The sequence below is a fragment of the Dendrobium catenatum genome, unplaced genomic scaffold (genome assembly GCF_001605985.2).
Source record: "Dendrobium catenatum unplaced genomic scaffold, ASM160598v2 fragScaff_scaffold_313, whole genome shotgun sequence".
NCBI classification, from domain to species: Eukaryota; Viridiplantae; Streptophyta; class Magnoliopsida; order Asparagales; family Orchidaceae; genus Dendrobium; species Dendrobium catenatum.
The window spans coordinates 3019311-3035784 of record NW_021318775.1 but is presented as its reverse complement, the minus strand read 5'-3'; the positions used below and the strand labels follow the sequence as shown (position 1 = coordinate 3035784).

At 36.2% G+C, this 16474-nt stretch overlaps 1 protein-coding gene across 1 annotated transcript in view; it reads left to right on the top strand.

Moving 5' to 3' along the window:
- LOC110106269 (ribonuclease D) overlaps window positions 1–16474 on the top strand; it is a 71183-nt gene that overhangs the window by 47762 nt on the left and 6947 nt on the right. Inside the window, exons 3-6 of the mRNA XM_028693508.1 lie at window positions 3823–3954; window positions 4053–4103; window positions 5677–5686; window positions 5729–5814. Coding sequence (XP_028549341.1) covers window positions 3823–3954; window positions 4053–4103; window positions 5677–5686; window positions 5729–5814 — 279 coding nt within the window. The remainder of the gene's footprint in view (window positions 1–3822; window positions 3955–4052; window positions 4104–5676; window positions 5687–5728; window positions 5815–16474) is intronic.

Here is a 16474-nt window from a genome sequence, read left to right as displayed (position 1 = left end):
AATCAGGATACCACTAGATCAGGATAAAAATAGAGGATGTGCCAAAGACTATTTTTCGAACTCAAGAAGGGCATTATGAGTTTCTTGTGATGTCATTTAGCCTCACTAACGCCCCAACCACTTTTCAATCACTCATGAACAAGGTCTTTAGGCGATTTGTGTTAGTATTTTTTGACGATATCCTAATTTATAGCATGACAGAGGATGATCACTAGGAGCATTTGCGTAGGGTACGAGAGGAATTGCAGAAGCACTAACTGAGGGCAAATCTGAAGAAATGTTGCTTTTCCCAGGCCAATGTGGAATACTTGAAGCATATTGTCTCTAAAGAGGTGGTCGCGGCGGATCAGGCTAAAATTGAGGCTTGCTAAAGTAGCCAATGCCAAAAAATCTAAAGGAGTTGAGGGGATTCCTTGGATTAACTGGATACTACAGAAGGTTTGTGAAGAGGTACAACCCCATAGCATGGCTACTGACATAACAATTGAAGATGGATGGGTTCTTATGGGGAGAGGCGGTTACAACTGCTTTTGAGAGCTTGAAGAAGGCCATGACCATGATACCAGTTTGGCTCTACCAGATTTCACCCAGGTTTTCGTAGTGGAGATAGATGCCTCAGGGTATGGATTGGGAGCAATACTCATGCAAGGCTGACGACCCATTGCTTATTTCAACCAGGTAATAACAGCTAGGGCTAGGCTGAAATTAGTATATGAGAGGGAATTGATGGCCATTGTGTTAGCCATCCAGAAGTGTCGACCATACTTGTTAGGTAGGCACTTCATTGTTAGGACAGATCAGTAGAGTTTGAAGTACTTGTTGGAGCAAAGGATGGTGACTGAGGAACATCATAGATGATTGTCTAACTTGCTGGGGCATGACTTTGAAATACAATATATAATAAGCATGGAGAATAAGGCAGCAGATGCGTTGTCTAGATGCATGGGAGAGTTACAGGCGATAGCAGTCTCAGTCCCGTTGATGCTAGATTGGGAGGCCATTAAGGAGGAAGGTACACGAGATGAGGGGTTGGGAAAAATTAGTGCGGAATTGCTGAAGGAAAGGAATAGCCATCCAGTGTATTCTCTAGATGGGGAGAGGCTGTTGTATCAGGGGAGGCTCGTGCTGCCTAGGACATCTGTCCACATCCCACACTTACTCCAGGATTTTCATCGGAGCACCATTGGAGGCTATTCAAGGGTGCAGAAGACATACATGGGACTTGCCTCAGAGCTATATTGGAAGAGAATGCACAAGGATGTGGAAGGGAGGGTAGCCAGATGTGAGATATGTTAGAGAAAAGAGTACATGATCATGCCTATTGCTACAACCTTTAGCTTTACCAAGATGAGTGTGGGAGGAGGTATCCATGTACTTTATAGATGAGCTACCCAGATTAGAGGAATTCACAATTATCTTGGTAGTAGCTGACAAATTGAGCAAGTATGCTCATTTCATTCTTCTACGACATCCCTAAACCGCCGTGACAGTGGCATCAACTTTTATCCGAGAGGTGGTCTACTTAGACGGGATACGAAAGTCCATAGTATCAGATCGAGATAAGGTATTTCTCAACCATTTTGGAATGAGCTATTAAGGCTACAGGGGACAGTATTAAAGAGGAGCACGACTTACCATCCACGGACAGATGGCCAGACAGAAGTGGTCAAAAGAAGCTTGGAAATATACCTACGATGCTTTGTGTCAGAGACACCCAAGCAGTGTGCAAGTGTTTGGCATGGGCGGAGTATTGGTACAATACTTCATATTATTCTGCTTCTCAGATGACCCCATTCAAGGTGTTGTATGGAAGAGATCCTTCTCACTTGGTTCATTTTGGGCATATAAGTATCCCAGTTTCATCAATAGAGGAGTACTTGGAGGAAAGGGACGGGGTGTTGGAAGAACTAAAGAGGCATTTACTGAGGGCTCAGCAGATTATGAAGAAGCAAGTCGATGGGAAGAGGAAGGATATCTAATTTGAAGTGGGGGAAAGGGTATTTTTAAAACTTCGACCTTACGGGCAGAAGACCGTCGCCAATTAAATGAATGAGAAGCTTGCTCTAAGATTTTTGGGCCTTTTGAAGTACTGGATAGGATAGGGGAGGTGGCATACAAGCTGAAGTTGCCTGCAATAACAAACATACATCCTGTTTTCCATGTCTCACAACTAAGGAGGGTGATTGGGGATCATGCAACCAGTTTTGAGCTACCAACAACATTAACAGAGGACTTGGAGGTGATGTTGGAAACCTTTGAGTTGCAAGGGGTGCACCAGGGAGAGGGAAGGGAAAATGAGGTGTTGATCAAGTGGAAGAATCTTCCAAATTACGAGGCGATATGGGAGCCTTATGAGAGGGTGAAGTACTAGTTTCGCTCTTTTCACCTTGAGGACAAGGTTCTTCGTTGGGAGGATGGTATTGTTAGGCCAGTTCTCCTTGAACCGGCCCAAAGGCTGGTTCTTTATTACAGGAGGCGGACAAGCCGCCCCCTTTATGGTGCCACCCTAGCCTAGTGGGGCCCACTAGGCAAGCCGTTTAGGGAAAAGAGGGGGGCGGCTAGGAATGGGAGGGAAAAGTTTGAATCCGGTGTTTGAAATTAGGGAAGGAGGGATTAAATAGCAAGAATTGTTTAGGGTTAGGGTTATACATGTTTTGGTGACTGTTTTGAGAGTTCTTGTCTTGAAGTCTTGGGCCCTAGATTTCTTCTAGGGATTGGGAGAGAAGATCCTCCTCTCAAATTGAGGATCTATTGTATCTTGTTTGTTTATTTGGTTTCCGTCAATCATAAGGTGCTGGTTTTGCTGAATTTTCCCATCCGAATCTTGTTCATTTGCTGTTTTCTTCTCTCTTGTTAGAGATTACTTGGATTTCTCAAGTATTTCCTAACACAATGCTAGTATGCAAACATATCAATATATACCAAAGTTTCTTGTTGATGCACGTCATCTTTGCTGACATAAAAAGGACAGGTCATGCTCTCTCTGTTTGGTCAATTTTGGAATTATGTGTCATTTGTTTAAATTGCACCACTTTATACATTTAAGAACTGAAATGCAACTATTAGTCAGGGATGAAGTGAAGTGGCCTAACCTTAATTCCAACACTTCCAATCGAAGGCTCATCTATATGCCAATTAAGCCCTAACCCCCTTAAGTTGTGTCCGACTATAGTTAATAATATATAAATTAATTGGGTCATAGTTGGCTTGCATTGGCGTTGATTCATGATCCCAATTGGCAAAGTACATGATTATGTTAGACTGAAGCTTTGGCAAGTAATTCAAGGTTTGCTGTTGATTGCCTATATTTGGTCTAAATGTTTGATTTGAGAGTAGTTTGTGGAAACCAACCCATTCATAAGTCCATATTCCTCTGGAAACATGAATCCTTGGATGAAGGTCTAACTTTGAATTCTATTTGGTTAATTTTTTTACATTGAGAATTGACCTTTAAATTAAATCTTGATCCTGTTGTTGGTTGGACATGCTTTGTCAGCTTGCCTTCAGAAATAGAGTAAGTTCTATTGTGCTAGGGCTCTCCAAGCCAGTCAGGTAGTACTGAAACTTTTTTTGGCTTCATCTACTTTGATCTCAAAATCATGGTAGTTCCCTATCTCATTTCTAAACTTTTTATCTTCATTTCTGTCAACTCTATCTCTGTTATGATTAATAGAATTTCTTTGAATATAAATATAAACATTATGTTTTTAGGATATCAGATTTTGTGGAACTGTTTGAGTAAAAGTCGAATATTCTTTTTTTATACTATTTTTTAGCTCAGTAGCTTATAAGGGTATTTTTGGCTTACTCCCTATTGTCTAGCTAGCATTTACAGATGCCATATACTTGGTCGATACCATTGAAGGTGGAGATGCACTTGTGCGAGCTTGTAAACCAGCGCTAGAGTCTAGTTACATTACAAAAGTCATCCATGACTGCAAGAGGGATAGTGAGGTTTTAATTGATTTTATTTCTTCTGCCTCCGTTTGTTTCTTTGTGCTGCCTATTTGTAAAAAGTTCATTATAGATTCACTTTCCTATTTGTTGTGCAGGCCTTATATTTTCAGTACGATATCAAATTGCACAATGTGGTAGATACCCAAGTAAGGATGGCTTTTCTTTTCGTTTATTGATCTTGGGTTAGCCGTTTTAATATATATTGGGAATATGATAATATATAAGAGAAAATCAAAATGGTCTCCAACTACTTTAAAGGATCATTTTGATCCGTCAATTCTTTAAAAAGGAATTAAGACAGTCCCCCATGCGACTATTTAGGTTCCTTTTTAAGGACCCGAGGGACCAAAATGTTCCTTTAATATAATTAGGGACCATTTTAATCTTTTTCTCTCTCTATAGATTAATCTACACACATGCACGCATATACACACACATACACACACACACATATATATATATATAACTTTTTCTCCTCCCATTTAAATTTTGATGTTATGTCATTTGAATGTAAGCACAAAATCATCCATTTTCTTTGACATCTTTTAAACTAGTGTAATCCACTATTTATGAACGTTTGATTATCAATTGGATGCATCAAAATTATCTCGATGGCTGATTTTGATGGCAGAAGTTGATAATCACGTTTTTTCATGTGTGAATTGTTGAGTCTTTTAACTGACATGGCGTTAAGTGGGCTGCAAATGATTATAGATGGTAATAGAATGCTTTTATTAGCGAAATACGTGAGTAAACCTAGACTTTTGAGTTGGCTTATATATGTTATCCTATCATCAAGGTTAGTAAAATTTTATCTATGCGTAATTTTTATGTTATAGTTGAAGATTAATTGCATGATACTGGATTTGAAGTCCTTATAAGACTATAGATGTAAAAATAAAAGATGCAGAATACTTATTTTCCTCACATACAAGCCACCACAATGTTTCTACCGATTACATTTTGATTATAGACCTTCTTAAATGAAAATCATCACCAGTGATCATAACATATTGAAACATTAAGAACAAAAGTTTTAAGAATTTTTTATTCAATTAGTTATCAACCATAAGAAAAATAAAGATTGGTGCACTTTTAATGATACAAAAATACTTAGTATTTTGAGTATTTTTTGAGAATCGAATTTATTGACCCAAATGAAATGACAGGCACTTGTGAAATTTCATTTAATTTGAATACTTTCAGAAAAATGAAACGTGGTAATACACAATCTAAACCATATTCTACCTAGTTTAATTGATGGAGATGAATCAACAGTTTTAATTTTGATTGAGTTAATGATGGAAGTATATTGAAAAATAAAGTTCTCTAGGAAAAGGGCTCTTTCCTTCTGTAGGACCATATAGGTATATTAATTTATGCTTTTAATTAAATAATTTTCCTTTTTAACATAAAAAAGGGTAGGCGAAATTGGCCTTGTAATCAATCATCTCAAAAGTTCCAAATGTTTGGTTCCTTAGGATTTTGTTGCCAAATATTTACCTCAATGCATCACTAATGAGAAAGATGGATGGTTTTCTTTCATTTAATCATTTTATATTGTTTGTAATACAAAAGAAGGATGCACCATAATCCAGTTTTTTTTTTGTCTTTGTTGGTGTTCCTCTAATGCATTGCGTTGGCATCGGCAATTGTACCTACGCTTTCCATATCAACGAATTTAGTTTAGTCGGCATTTCTGGGTGATTTTTATCTCAGCTGATCAATGGTGATAAAGGGTTAAATAATCATTTCATACAAAATTTGTGAGGCTTGATATTTCTCCTTTTTTTTTTTAATTCTCATGTAGGTGTTACTTATATTGAAAAGGAAGAAGTCCGTGGTCTTCTAAGAAAGGTAGTTCACTTTGCTTGTTCTTACTTAAATGAAGTACTTAGCAACTCTGTTTATTATTAATCCTTGCTTGGCTTCTTAGACCTTGTGGCATCATTTAGCTGATTGCTAGCTTTCATCCTGGTTATGATGGATCTCTATCAGAACTGCTATTGGTAGTTGATTAATAGCTTTCTTCTTAAACTACTATCAAGCGAACAACTTTAAATGGAGAAATTAATTCCATGAGAAACTGAATCATTATGATGACACAATTTCTGCCTTATTCTTACAAGATTTGTAGGAAGCTATCCATTGACTACAATAAAGTTTTCCTCACAAATTCCCATTTACCTAATTTATTGGGTAGTCACCAAGATGGTCCAACCATAGTGGCATGCATAATATGAACAAAATCAATAAAATGGTAGAATTTAAATTGAACGTACCTGCGGTTCATGCCAAACATACTTTTCTTCGTCCCTTAATAATAGAGGTTGCATCATAGATTGCATTTTTTCGAGGCCAATAGAATGCATCTTACATTCATAAGATAGGAGGTTTGTCTAATTTGCCTTACATTCTACCAAAATATAATTTCTTATAAAAAGCTCTGGGTTGTGGGAAACCACCCACATTCCAACATCTTCTCCCACTTCAAGGACTTTGAGGCGCACACTATGTGTTCACCATAAGTCTCTGTTTACCACAAAAGAGAGGGGAGACCTACCTATCATAGCTATAGGGACCATGGAGAGAAGAAGAGAGATTATAGTAACCCACACTGATCTCACTCTATTGGCTTGAAGGCTTTTGATTAAACTGGGGTAGGCTGATGATAACTTAAATATTAAATGAAAAAATGACTGAGATGATAGATCAAATAATGATGATGATGCTAATGAAAGTACGAGATGCATCAAGAGGGGGTGAATTGATATTTTTTAAATTAAGAACAAATCCTAAACATGAGTTCTAAATTTTTTGTAATTTTCAAAAAAATAACTTGAAGCAAAAGCTGGTGATTAAAACAAGATTGTAACAATGATGATAAAATTTTAAATTACACAACAAAGTTCTAAAATAGAATTCTCACCAAGCAGTTATAGCAATTGTAAGATGCAAAAAAGAAAATGAAGTGCGTTAAATGGAAAAAACACACCAGAAGATTTATAGTGGTCCAGTCATTTGACCTAAGTCCACTCCCCAGATTCCTCCACTCCGGGAATTTTACTACTCAAAAGTAATTCTCCTTCTTCCCCCACAGCAAGGTGGAGAAGCCTTTACATAAACTCACTTTCACCCTCCCGGTGACGGCATCGGACCTTCTCATTTTTCTCTTCTGAAGAAGGCATAGGACTTTTGAGGATGTTGACCTTGAAAGCTTTTCCTCTAGAGAGCTCCCACAAGATTTGCCCGGGCCATAGGAGGAGCAAGCGTGCAACAGGCTTGGAGAAACCGTGTGATCCCTCACACTTCTCCCTCACAAACTCACATTCTCCTTCCTCTCACAAGCCCTAAATCCCTTCAAGAGGCTCCCTCTCAAGAGTTCCCTTCCTTTGTCACGTTCCTCTCTCTTGTTTCAAGAGACAAAAGCATTACTTAAATATCAGGCTCCAAGAAACTCTAAGATTTTCAATTTAGCTATTTCTATTCGTATAATACAATCATAGATCGTACAGTATGATCAGTTCAAAATAGCTTTCGTCCTGGTATGGAGTACCAACAAGCAACTATTATGAACTACATTGTATAGTATGATACAAATATCATCCAGTACGATGTGGTAAACTTCTTCTGTTCATATAGAACGAACGTTGGGAAGACCAAAATTCATCTTTGTTCATCGTTTGGTACGATCCAACTTGTACAGTACGATCAGTTAAAATCTTCAAGTCGTCCGGTACGATGTATACATCGTCCGATACAATTAGTTCAAAAATCAAGAGATCGTCCTGTATGATCTTCGGGATGATAAAAAATAACCTCGGTTCATCATACGGTTTGAACCATGTCATACAGTACGATCACCAACCATTAATCAAGCCTTTATTTAATTAACTAACCATATGGGTTAATTTTAGCAAGTATTCAAATATTCGTACAATACGATAGGATCGTACAGTAAGATCAATTCAAAATTCAATGATTTAAAAACTTGTTTAAATTAATCTGGCGACTAGGGTTTCGAATTGAAAACGAATCGTATAATATGATCGTGATTATACAATATGATTAGTTCACATAATATAGCCGTTTGAGCCACAGTGTTTCGTACAGTATGATTTAAAATCGTACAGTACGATCTATAAAAAAAAATTTTTTCCCTTAAAAAAACTCTCAAGAGACAAACAAAATAAAAAATATAAAGTTATAGACTCCTTCACATCCTATTCTACCTAGTATCGAGTCTTCTATTGTCTTGAGCAATAAGTGATCTTTCTGAAATATTAGTACTCACATACAATAATAACATTCAAAATATTCAATGAATAATAAGATAATTTAATCAACATTATTTGTCATCATCAAAATCTCAGCCTAGGGGTCATAGACTGTAAAAATCTTCCCCTTTTTGATAATATCAAATAATATTTTTCGATAGGCAAGATAATATAATTTTTTTATTAAACATAAATAAAAACATGAATAAAAACATGAACATGAAAAAAACATGCATTTCATTTTAAGTTAGAAACTAGAACAGAAAATATGATATGCAACATGAAAGCATAACTAAGGTAGACAAACTTCTCCCCCTTTTGACATCAGCAAAAATAGGAGTACAAAAAAACTTAAAACACATCAGACAGTGACTTAGTCAAAGAGGATCTTGATCAGTTGGTGGTGGAGGTGGTTGAAAGAAGTGATGGATGGACGCGAACTGTTGATCAATTGAAATAAATCTTTCCCCGAACCATTGCATGTCCTCCTCGTGTTGTTGGTGTTGTTCTCGGATATGAGAGTCAAACCGGGTTTCTAGTTGGTCCAGTCGTTGAATGTCGTGAGGATAAGCAGGTGCATGTCCTCTTTGTGGAGCAGGTCTTCTTGGTGGAGCAGGCTCTCTTGCTGGAGCAGCCTCCCCTTCTATATCAAAATTCAGCTCATCATGCACTTGTCCCTGATGAAACAAGATACGGAAGGAGGCATCCATATAGAAAATAGGAAAATTTTTAGGTTCTCCAGGATAGGCTAACTAGTATTTGTGGTGAAGAATGTATCTTACGAGATGGCCGAGGGCTAAATTGAGTTTTCTGTGGGTGCTAGGAAGGAAAATTTGGGTCATGTTCCGGATATAGTCAATAATTAAATCGGCTTCTTCAAATCTAGTATTTGACATAATTAGGTAGGTGACAACAGACAGGATTGGGGTCATGCATATCCTATCTTTAGCTTTGGGTATTATGGATGTCCTAAGAACATGTTGGATGATGCGGGCATTTTGGGTTAAGGACTGGACAAGAGGTTGGTGTTGGTTCAAAGCGACTTTTTTAAAAACCAAATTGACAGAACTCCAGTCAAATTTATTTGTTATGAAAGAGTGGGCTCGAGGTCCTTTAGTAGAAAGCCTGATATATTGAGCAAGGTCTGCTTTGGTGATTTCTATATTTTGATGGCCGATAAAGGAAGTGAGGTTTAGGTTGTCTATATTTATCCTCTGATTGGCAAGAAATTCATAGAGGAGTTCAGAATTGAACAAAAAGGCCAGGGTGAGAAGAAATTAGAAGGTAGTGGAAGCAAAGAGGCTCATCACATCAAAGTTGAGGGCTGCTTGATTTAGCATACGAGGAGTTATCTTGCATGCTTTGAACTTATAGTATGCCTCCCATCCTTAGCAGATAAAAAACGATCTTCATGGCGACAAGAGGAAGAGGAGTTTCCCGGGACGACTCGACCTCGTTTTCTTGAGCTCGCCATTGAGTAGTAACAAGTGAAGACAAGTGGAGTGAGGAGAGGTTGAGTGAAATGATCTAGTTTCCCCTCCTATTTATAGGATTCTTGAGTGTTCATACAGTACGATTGAGTATCGTATAGTACGATCAGACACTTATTTCGTTTGGACGAACGGTTGGGAAAAAGGTGGTCAAATTGCATAGTACGATCAGTATCGTACCATACGATCTGAAGGAATTACTTTCGTTCCGAGGAGTCATCAGTACGACATTTGACGAAAAGGTTCGTACAGTACGAACGGGTGTTTGTACAGTACGAAGTGCAATAATATCGTACTGACCGAGTTTAATTCGTCTCAATCCATTTGTACACTTGGATCGTACAGTATAAAATGGAGATATCGTACAGTACGAAGGACAATTATATCATACCAAATGATTTGAATGCACGGCCACGTGCATCGTACATTACGAAGAGAATCGTACAATATAATATGCAGATCAGAAATTGAATCTGGATTGTTGGTTGAACAGAGGGCTATGATCTGTGTATTTTGTATAGAATGTACATTACGAAGGTGAATCATACAGTACGATGGGGACAGAAAATTGGTTAGTTTGGGAGTTCAGTGAGGTGAGTGTGTGGCTATCAGGAAACAGCTTAGACCATTTTTTTTTTTTGTAATTTTTTTTTACTCATGCGTGAATGTCTATGACACCTAATTTTGTCCTCAACATGCTAAAGGTGTTATAGGCTAGTGGTTTTGTGAATGTCTGCCAATTGATCTCCTGTAGCTATATGGTGCAATTTTATGTCTCCCTTGGCTACATGATCTCTTATGAAGTGATGTTAATATCTATATATTTTGTTCGAGAGTGTTGAATTGGATATGCAAATTACACTAGTGTTGTCACACATAATTGGGATGGTTCCTACGGGTAATCCAAGATCTAGAAGTTGTTGTTTCAACCATAGCACTTGTGCAACACAACTTCCTACAGTTATATATTTTGCCTCAGCAGGGAAAGAGCTACTGAATTTTGCTTCCTACTGGACCAAAAAAACTAAGGATGTTCCTATGAATTGACAGGTGCTAGAGGTGCTTTTCCTATCTACTCTATATCCTACAAAATCAGAATCTGAGTACCCTAAGATTTTAGATGAGGTGTTGTTCCTAAGATACCAAATTCCTAAGTTTGAGGTGCCTAGTAGCTATCTAAGGATTTTCTTGACGGCAGTCAAGTGAGACTCTTTAGGGTCAGCTTAGAATCGGGCACAGAGGCATACATTAAACATCATGTCCGGTCTACTGGCAGCTAAATAGAGGAGAGATCCAATTATTCCTCTATATTTCTTCTGGTCTATTGATTTTTCATTTGAGTCTTTGTCTAGTTGAATCGTAGAACTCATGGGAGTGTTCATGACCTTAGCATTGTCCACTTCATACTTTTTCAGAATATCCTTGATGTATTTAATTTGGCTAAGGAACATTCCATCTTCTATTTGTTTTACACTAAACCCAAGAAAATAATTCAACTCTCCCATCTTGCTCATTTCAAATTCATTACTCATTATTTTTGAGAATTCATCACACAATGTCTTATCTAAAGATCAAACAGAATGTCATCTACATAAATCTAAATGATGAGAATTTCATCTTTTACCCTTTGTAGAAAGCGGGTGGTGTCTATACTACTCTTAACAAATCCTTTAACTAGTAAGAATGAGCTAAGTCTTTTATACCAAGCTCTAGGTATTTACTTTAACCCATAAAATGCCTTTTTTAATTTGAATACATGATTTGAAAATTGTGAGTTTTCAAATCCGGGAGGTTGCTCAACATAAACATCTTCTTTGATTACCCTGTTTAGAAAAGCACTCTTAACATCCATTTGATATAACTTAAAACCCTTGAAACAAACAAAGGATAAGGAAATTTTATTTGGTCCAATAACCTGACGTAGCCTATATTCGGTGAGCAGTAAACAGACGTCACGTGTTCTCACTATTTGCCGCGCGGCCCGACAACCCGATCCGGAATGGACCCTAGAGTTTGCGTATTGCTCGGTATTACTAGGTATTGGTCGATTTTGCTCGACAAAATTGAAAAATACCATTCTGTAAAGACCAATACCGAGCAATACCGAGTTTTTTTAGGTATTACTCGGTATTGGTCTTCACATAGCGGTATTTCTTGTTATTGCCAAGCAATACCGAGTAATACCTAGCAATACCGAGCAATACGCGAACATAGTAATCCCGGATTCTGGTGCGAGACGGGTCGTCGGGCTGCACGGTAAAGAGTAAGAGCACGTGGCGACATATTATTGGCTACCGGACGTAGAGATCAGGTCACCTGACCTAATAATTTTTTGGCTAAGAGCACCCTTATGGCTTATAGTCTAGCTATTGGGACAAAGGTTTCTTCAAAGTCTATGCCCTCAATCTGGTTATGCCCCTTAGCTACTAGTATGACCTTATTTCTTACTATGGTTTCTGAGTCATTAACCTTATTTTTAAAGTCCCATTTTGTTCCCACTACACTGCTGTTTAAGTCTCTTGACTAATTCTCATACATCATTCCTAGTAAATTGCTTTAATTCTTCTTGCATTGCTAGGATCCATAATTCATCTCCTAATGCTTGATATATACTTATGGGTTCTATCATAAAAATAAATGCAGAATGACTAACGTCCTTCCTAAGTTCGTGCCTAGTTCTCACAACTTCTGATGGGTCTCCTAAGATTAATTCTTTAGGATGACTAGAAAAGTATCTCCATTCTCTAGGCAAGTCTTCATGAGGTTCTCCCCTTTCTCCTATGGTCATAGTTTCTACTCCATGAATAGCCTCTACCTCATATTCTTCAAATTTAGGTTCAGAGGATTTATCTGATTCATCAAATACTATATGGGTGGACTTTTCTACTATTAGGGTTCTCTTATTGAAGATTCTATAGGCCTTACCTACAGATGAATAACCTAAGAAGATACCCTCGTCGGTCTTGGGATCAAATTTTCCTAAAGGAGAATTTTCATTGATTAAGATAAAACATTTGTAGCCAAAGACATGCAAGTACGAGAGATTCGGTGTCCGACCCTTACGGAGTTCATAGAGTGTTTTATTTAAGTTCGACCTAATGTTTACCCTATTTAAGACATAACACGTAATGTTCACCGCTTATGTCCAAAAATATCTAGGAAGAGTGTACTCAGCTAACATTACTCTAGCAGTTTCTACCAAGGTTCTATTCTTTCTCTCGGCTATTCCATTTTGTTGAGGGGTTCTAGGGATAGAAAAGTTATGCTCTATTCCTATCTCTTGACAGAATAATTCAAATTTTTCATTGTGAAATTCTCCATCATGATTACTATGGATTGTTGTGATATTGCATCTTAATTTCTATTGAATCAAAGTGAAGAAAATTCGAAATTACTTAAACGACTCATTCTATGTGCTAGGAATCTTACTCAAGTGAATCTAGAGAAGTCGTCTACAATCACCAATCAATAATTTTTCCTACCTAGGCTAGCCATGCTAACGGGACCAAATAGATTCATGTGAAGGATTTCTAGTGGCCTAGATATATTCACATCCTTGATTGGATGAAATAATGATTTTACTTATTTTCCTAGTTGGCAGACATCACATAGATGATCATTAGTGAAGTCTAACTTAGGTACGCCTCTAACTAGATTTTTCTGAGTGATATTCCTGAATGTTTTTATGCTAACATGGCATAGTCTTATATGCCATAGTCAAGAGTCATTCATTATTATTTTTAAATATAGTGAATTTAATTTTTTAATGCAATTAAGATCTAACATGTAAATATTGTTTATTCGTTTTCCTTCTAATATATGTTTATCATTTAAGCTAATCAAGCTTTTGTCAGAAAGAAATTTTATATCAAAACCTGTCACATTATTGACTAATGCTTAACAAATTATGTTTTAAACCATCAACTAATAAAAAAATTTTAATGAAATTTTTTTTAGCATTTCCAACAATACCTGAGCCTACCACTTTCCTGGTGGTGTTGTCTCCTAAAGTCACCTTGCCGCCAATCCTGGTCTCTAGTGTAATGAACTTCTTCATGTCTCTAGTCATATGTCTCGAGCAGCCATTGTCCAAGTACCACATGCTCTCACTAGGTCTTTCGTGAGAGCACCCCTACAAAGTCATTCAAAGGTTAGATTTAGGAACCCAAGTGAGTTTGAGTTCCTCCTTATGTGTGCATGAATGAGACGTATGCATGCTATGCTATGATGAATGCAATTTAGGTCTCCACACTCGGTGTGTCCTACGATGAATCGTGCAAGTGCGGGCTATGTGACCTTGCATGCCATAAGACAAGCACATAATACCGGGAAATGGGTTCACTAACCTATGTGGGTGGTGATGCCTCTTCTTAAAGTTGTGTGATGCATGCAATGCTGGGGATTTGCTCGTTTGGGCTAATGGGGATGATGGTTTATAATTTTCAAATGCTATCAGTTTTGCTTTCAATGCTTTATTTTCATATTCATAAGTTGCTACTTCCACTTTTAGCTGATGTTTATTGTTATGTATTTCCCATGCAAGTTCATCTAATTTCTTAAACTCTTTTTCTAATTCAATATGCGATGTCTTCAAGGAATCATATGCATCAGATAATTAAATATGCTTCTTATTTAATGCATCAAACTCACAAGCAGGGATATGTGATCTCTATCTAAATCAGAATATTCTTTAACAAAATTAGCATGCTCAATTTGTAAAGAACTAAATTCAACGTTAAGATTAGCATACATTTTCTTTAACTTTATATACGAATCATGGATTTTTTAAGAAATAACCAACAAATCTTCATATGAAAGTTGACATATCTCGTCTTGATCTGATTGATCAACATTATTGTTAGCCATTAAACACAAATTCATTACCTCCTCCTCTGCTTCTTCTTCTAACGATTTTGAGGCAGAGTCGGCCCAAAATGCCTTATGTGTCTTCAGCTTCCCTTTCTTATATTTTGGCTTCTCCTCGCCCTTCTTCTTAGTTGGATGGATCTTTACGTTTGGGCAATCAGCTTGGAGGTGATCTGGTTTTCTGCACTCAAAACAAATCGTGTTAGATGAAAATTTAGTATTATTTGATCTTTTACCTTTGTTCCAGTTGTTTTGATGACACATTTGTTTTTTTTTTTCAGAAAATTCTTGAATTGTCAGGTCATCAAGGCTATATCGTCATCTTCCTCCATTGCTGAACTTTCACTTTCTGAGTTATTTGCTTTAAGAGCCACCGTTCGCTCCTCTCCTGCATCATTTTGCCTTTGACTGACTTCTTGCTCGTAAGCAACATGTGACCCAAGCAAATTGTCAATTGAATAAACGTTTAAATCTTTGGACTCAATAATTGAAGTGATTTTAGCATCATAAGAACTATATAAGCATCTCAAAACTTTATTGACTTTTTCAGAAGTAGAAATCTCTCTACTTAGTGCATGCAAGAATGTCACTATTTAGGTGAACCTAGTGTACATGCCAGATAGTATCTACATAATAAAATCCTATTGGCCCACCATCATGTACAGGTCAATCAGTCTCGAACTAACTGGTCAACTAGTATTTACTTATCTCTTACACACAATAGTATCATAGTATTATAACAATAATTTTAATCATATATCTACATTAATTTTTAATGCATTGAAACATATAAAATATAATTGAGCTTAATTTAGAAAATGCCCAAAACGTCATAACAATAGACAACAAAAAATCCTATTAGGTAAAAATATTTATTTTTCAAAGAATTACCTAAATATCAAGAATTGTATAAAACTATATTTTAAAACTTTAATTGCACTACACTATTATTTTTAAACGTCAAAATAATTTTCTAGGTAGGCAAAAATCGCTGTATTTTCAAAATCATTTAATGAAAAATTTCAAATAAATATTTAAAATGCTCATAATTATGATTTTTATAACATACAAAATATTACACGGTAAAAGTTTTACAACTACAAAATTATTCGTATTTTTTCGTAATAGAAACACAAATTTGATCATAAAAATACTAAAAATACAAAATCATTGAAATAAAAAATAAGATAAATGTTGCTCGAGACGAGTAATTATCCAATTGACCTGACTGCTGATAATCTCTTTCCGGCCTCCAAATTTAAATTTCTCCTTTCTCTCTCCTCACATTCTCTTTTATGGCTCTCTATTATCCAAACTATTAAGGAAAAAGAGATTTTAAAACTTCTTTATAATGCTTTGAGATATTTTAATAAATTTTTATTATAATATTATTATAATATTTAATTTAATTAATTCTTTAGTATAAAATTCAAATAAATCATTTTTTGACTTAAAAAATTATAGAAAAGTATCATAAAATAAATAATTTTATTTAAAAAAATATTGATGAAATTGATTTGCAAAATAGACACATGACGATCTAAAAATTCTTGTATCGACATGTACCAATTTCTTAAAGATTTTAACTGATGACCAAAAACTACAAAAACAAATTATGTAAGTAAAATATTATAATAAAAATACTATGGCGAAGAGTAATGGAAAATTGGCAAAGTAAAATTACTATAAAAAAATTGGCAAAGTAAAATTACTTGTTGTTAAAAGAGTTGCTATTTGCATATGTTACATTCTTGCAACTTGTATAGTTTTGATAATTTCAAATATTATTGTTTTATGTGTAATTACAAAATTTATACTGATCGTCCGGGACGAATATAGTTCGTACGGGACGATCAGGTCAGTTTTCTCCCCGTAAGAGCAATG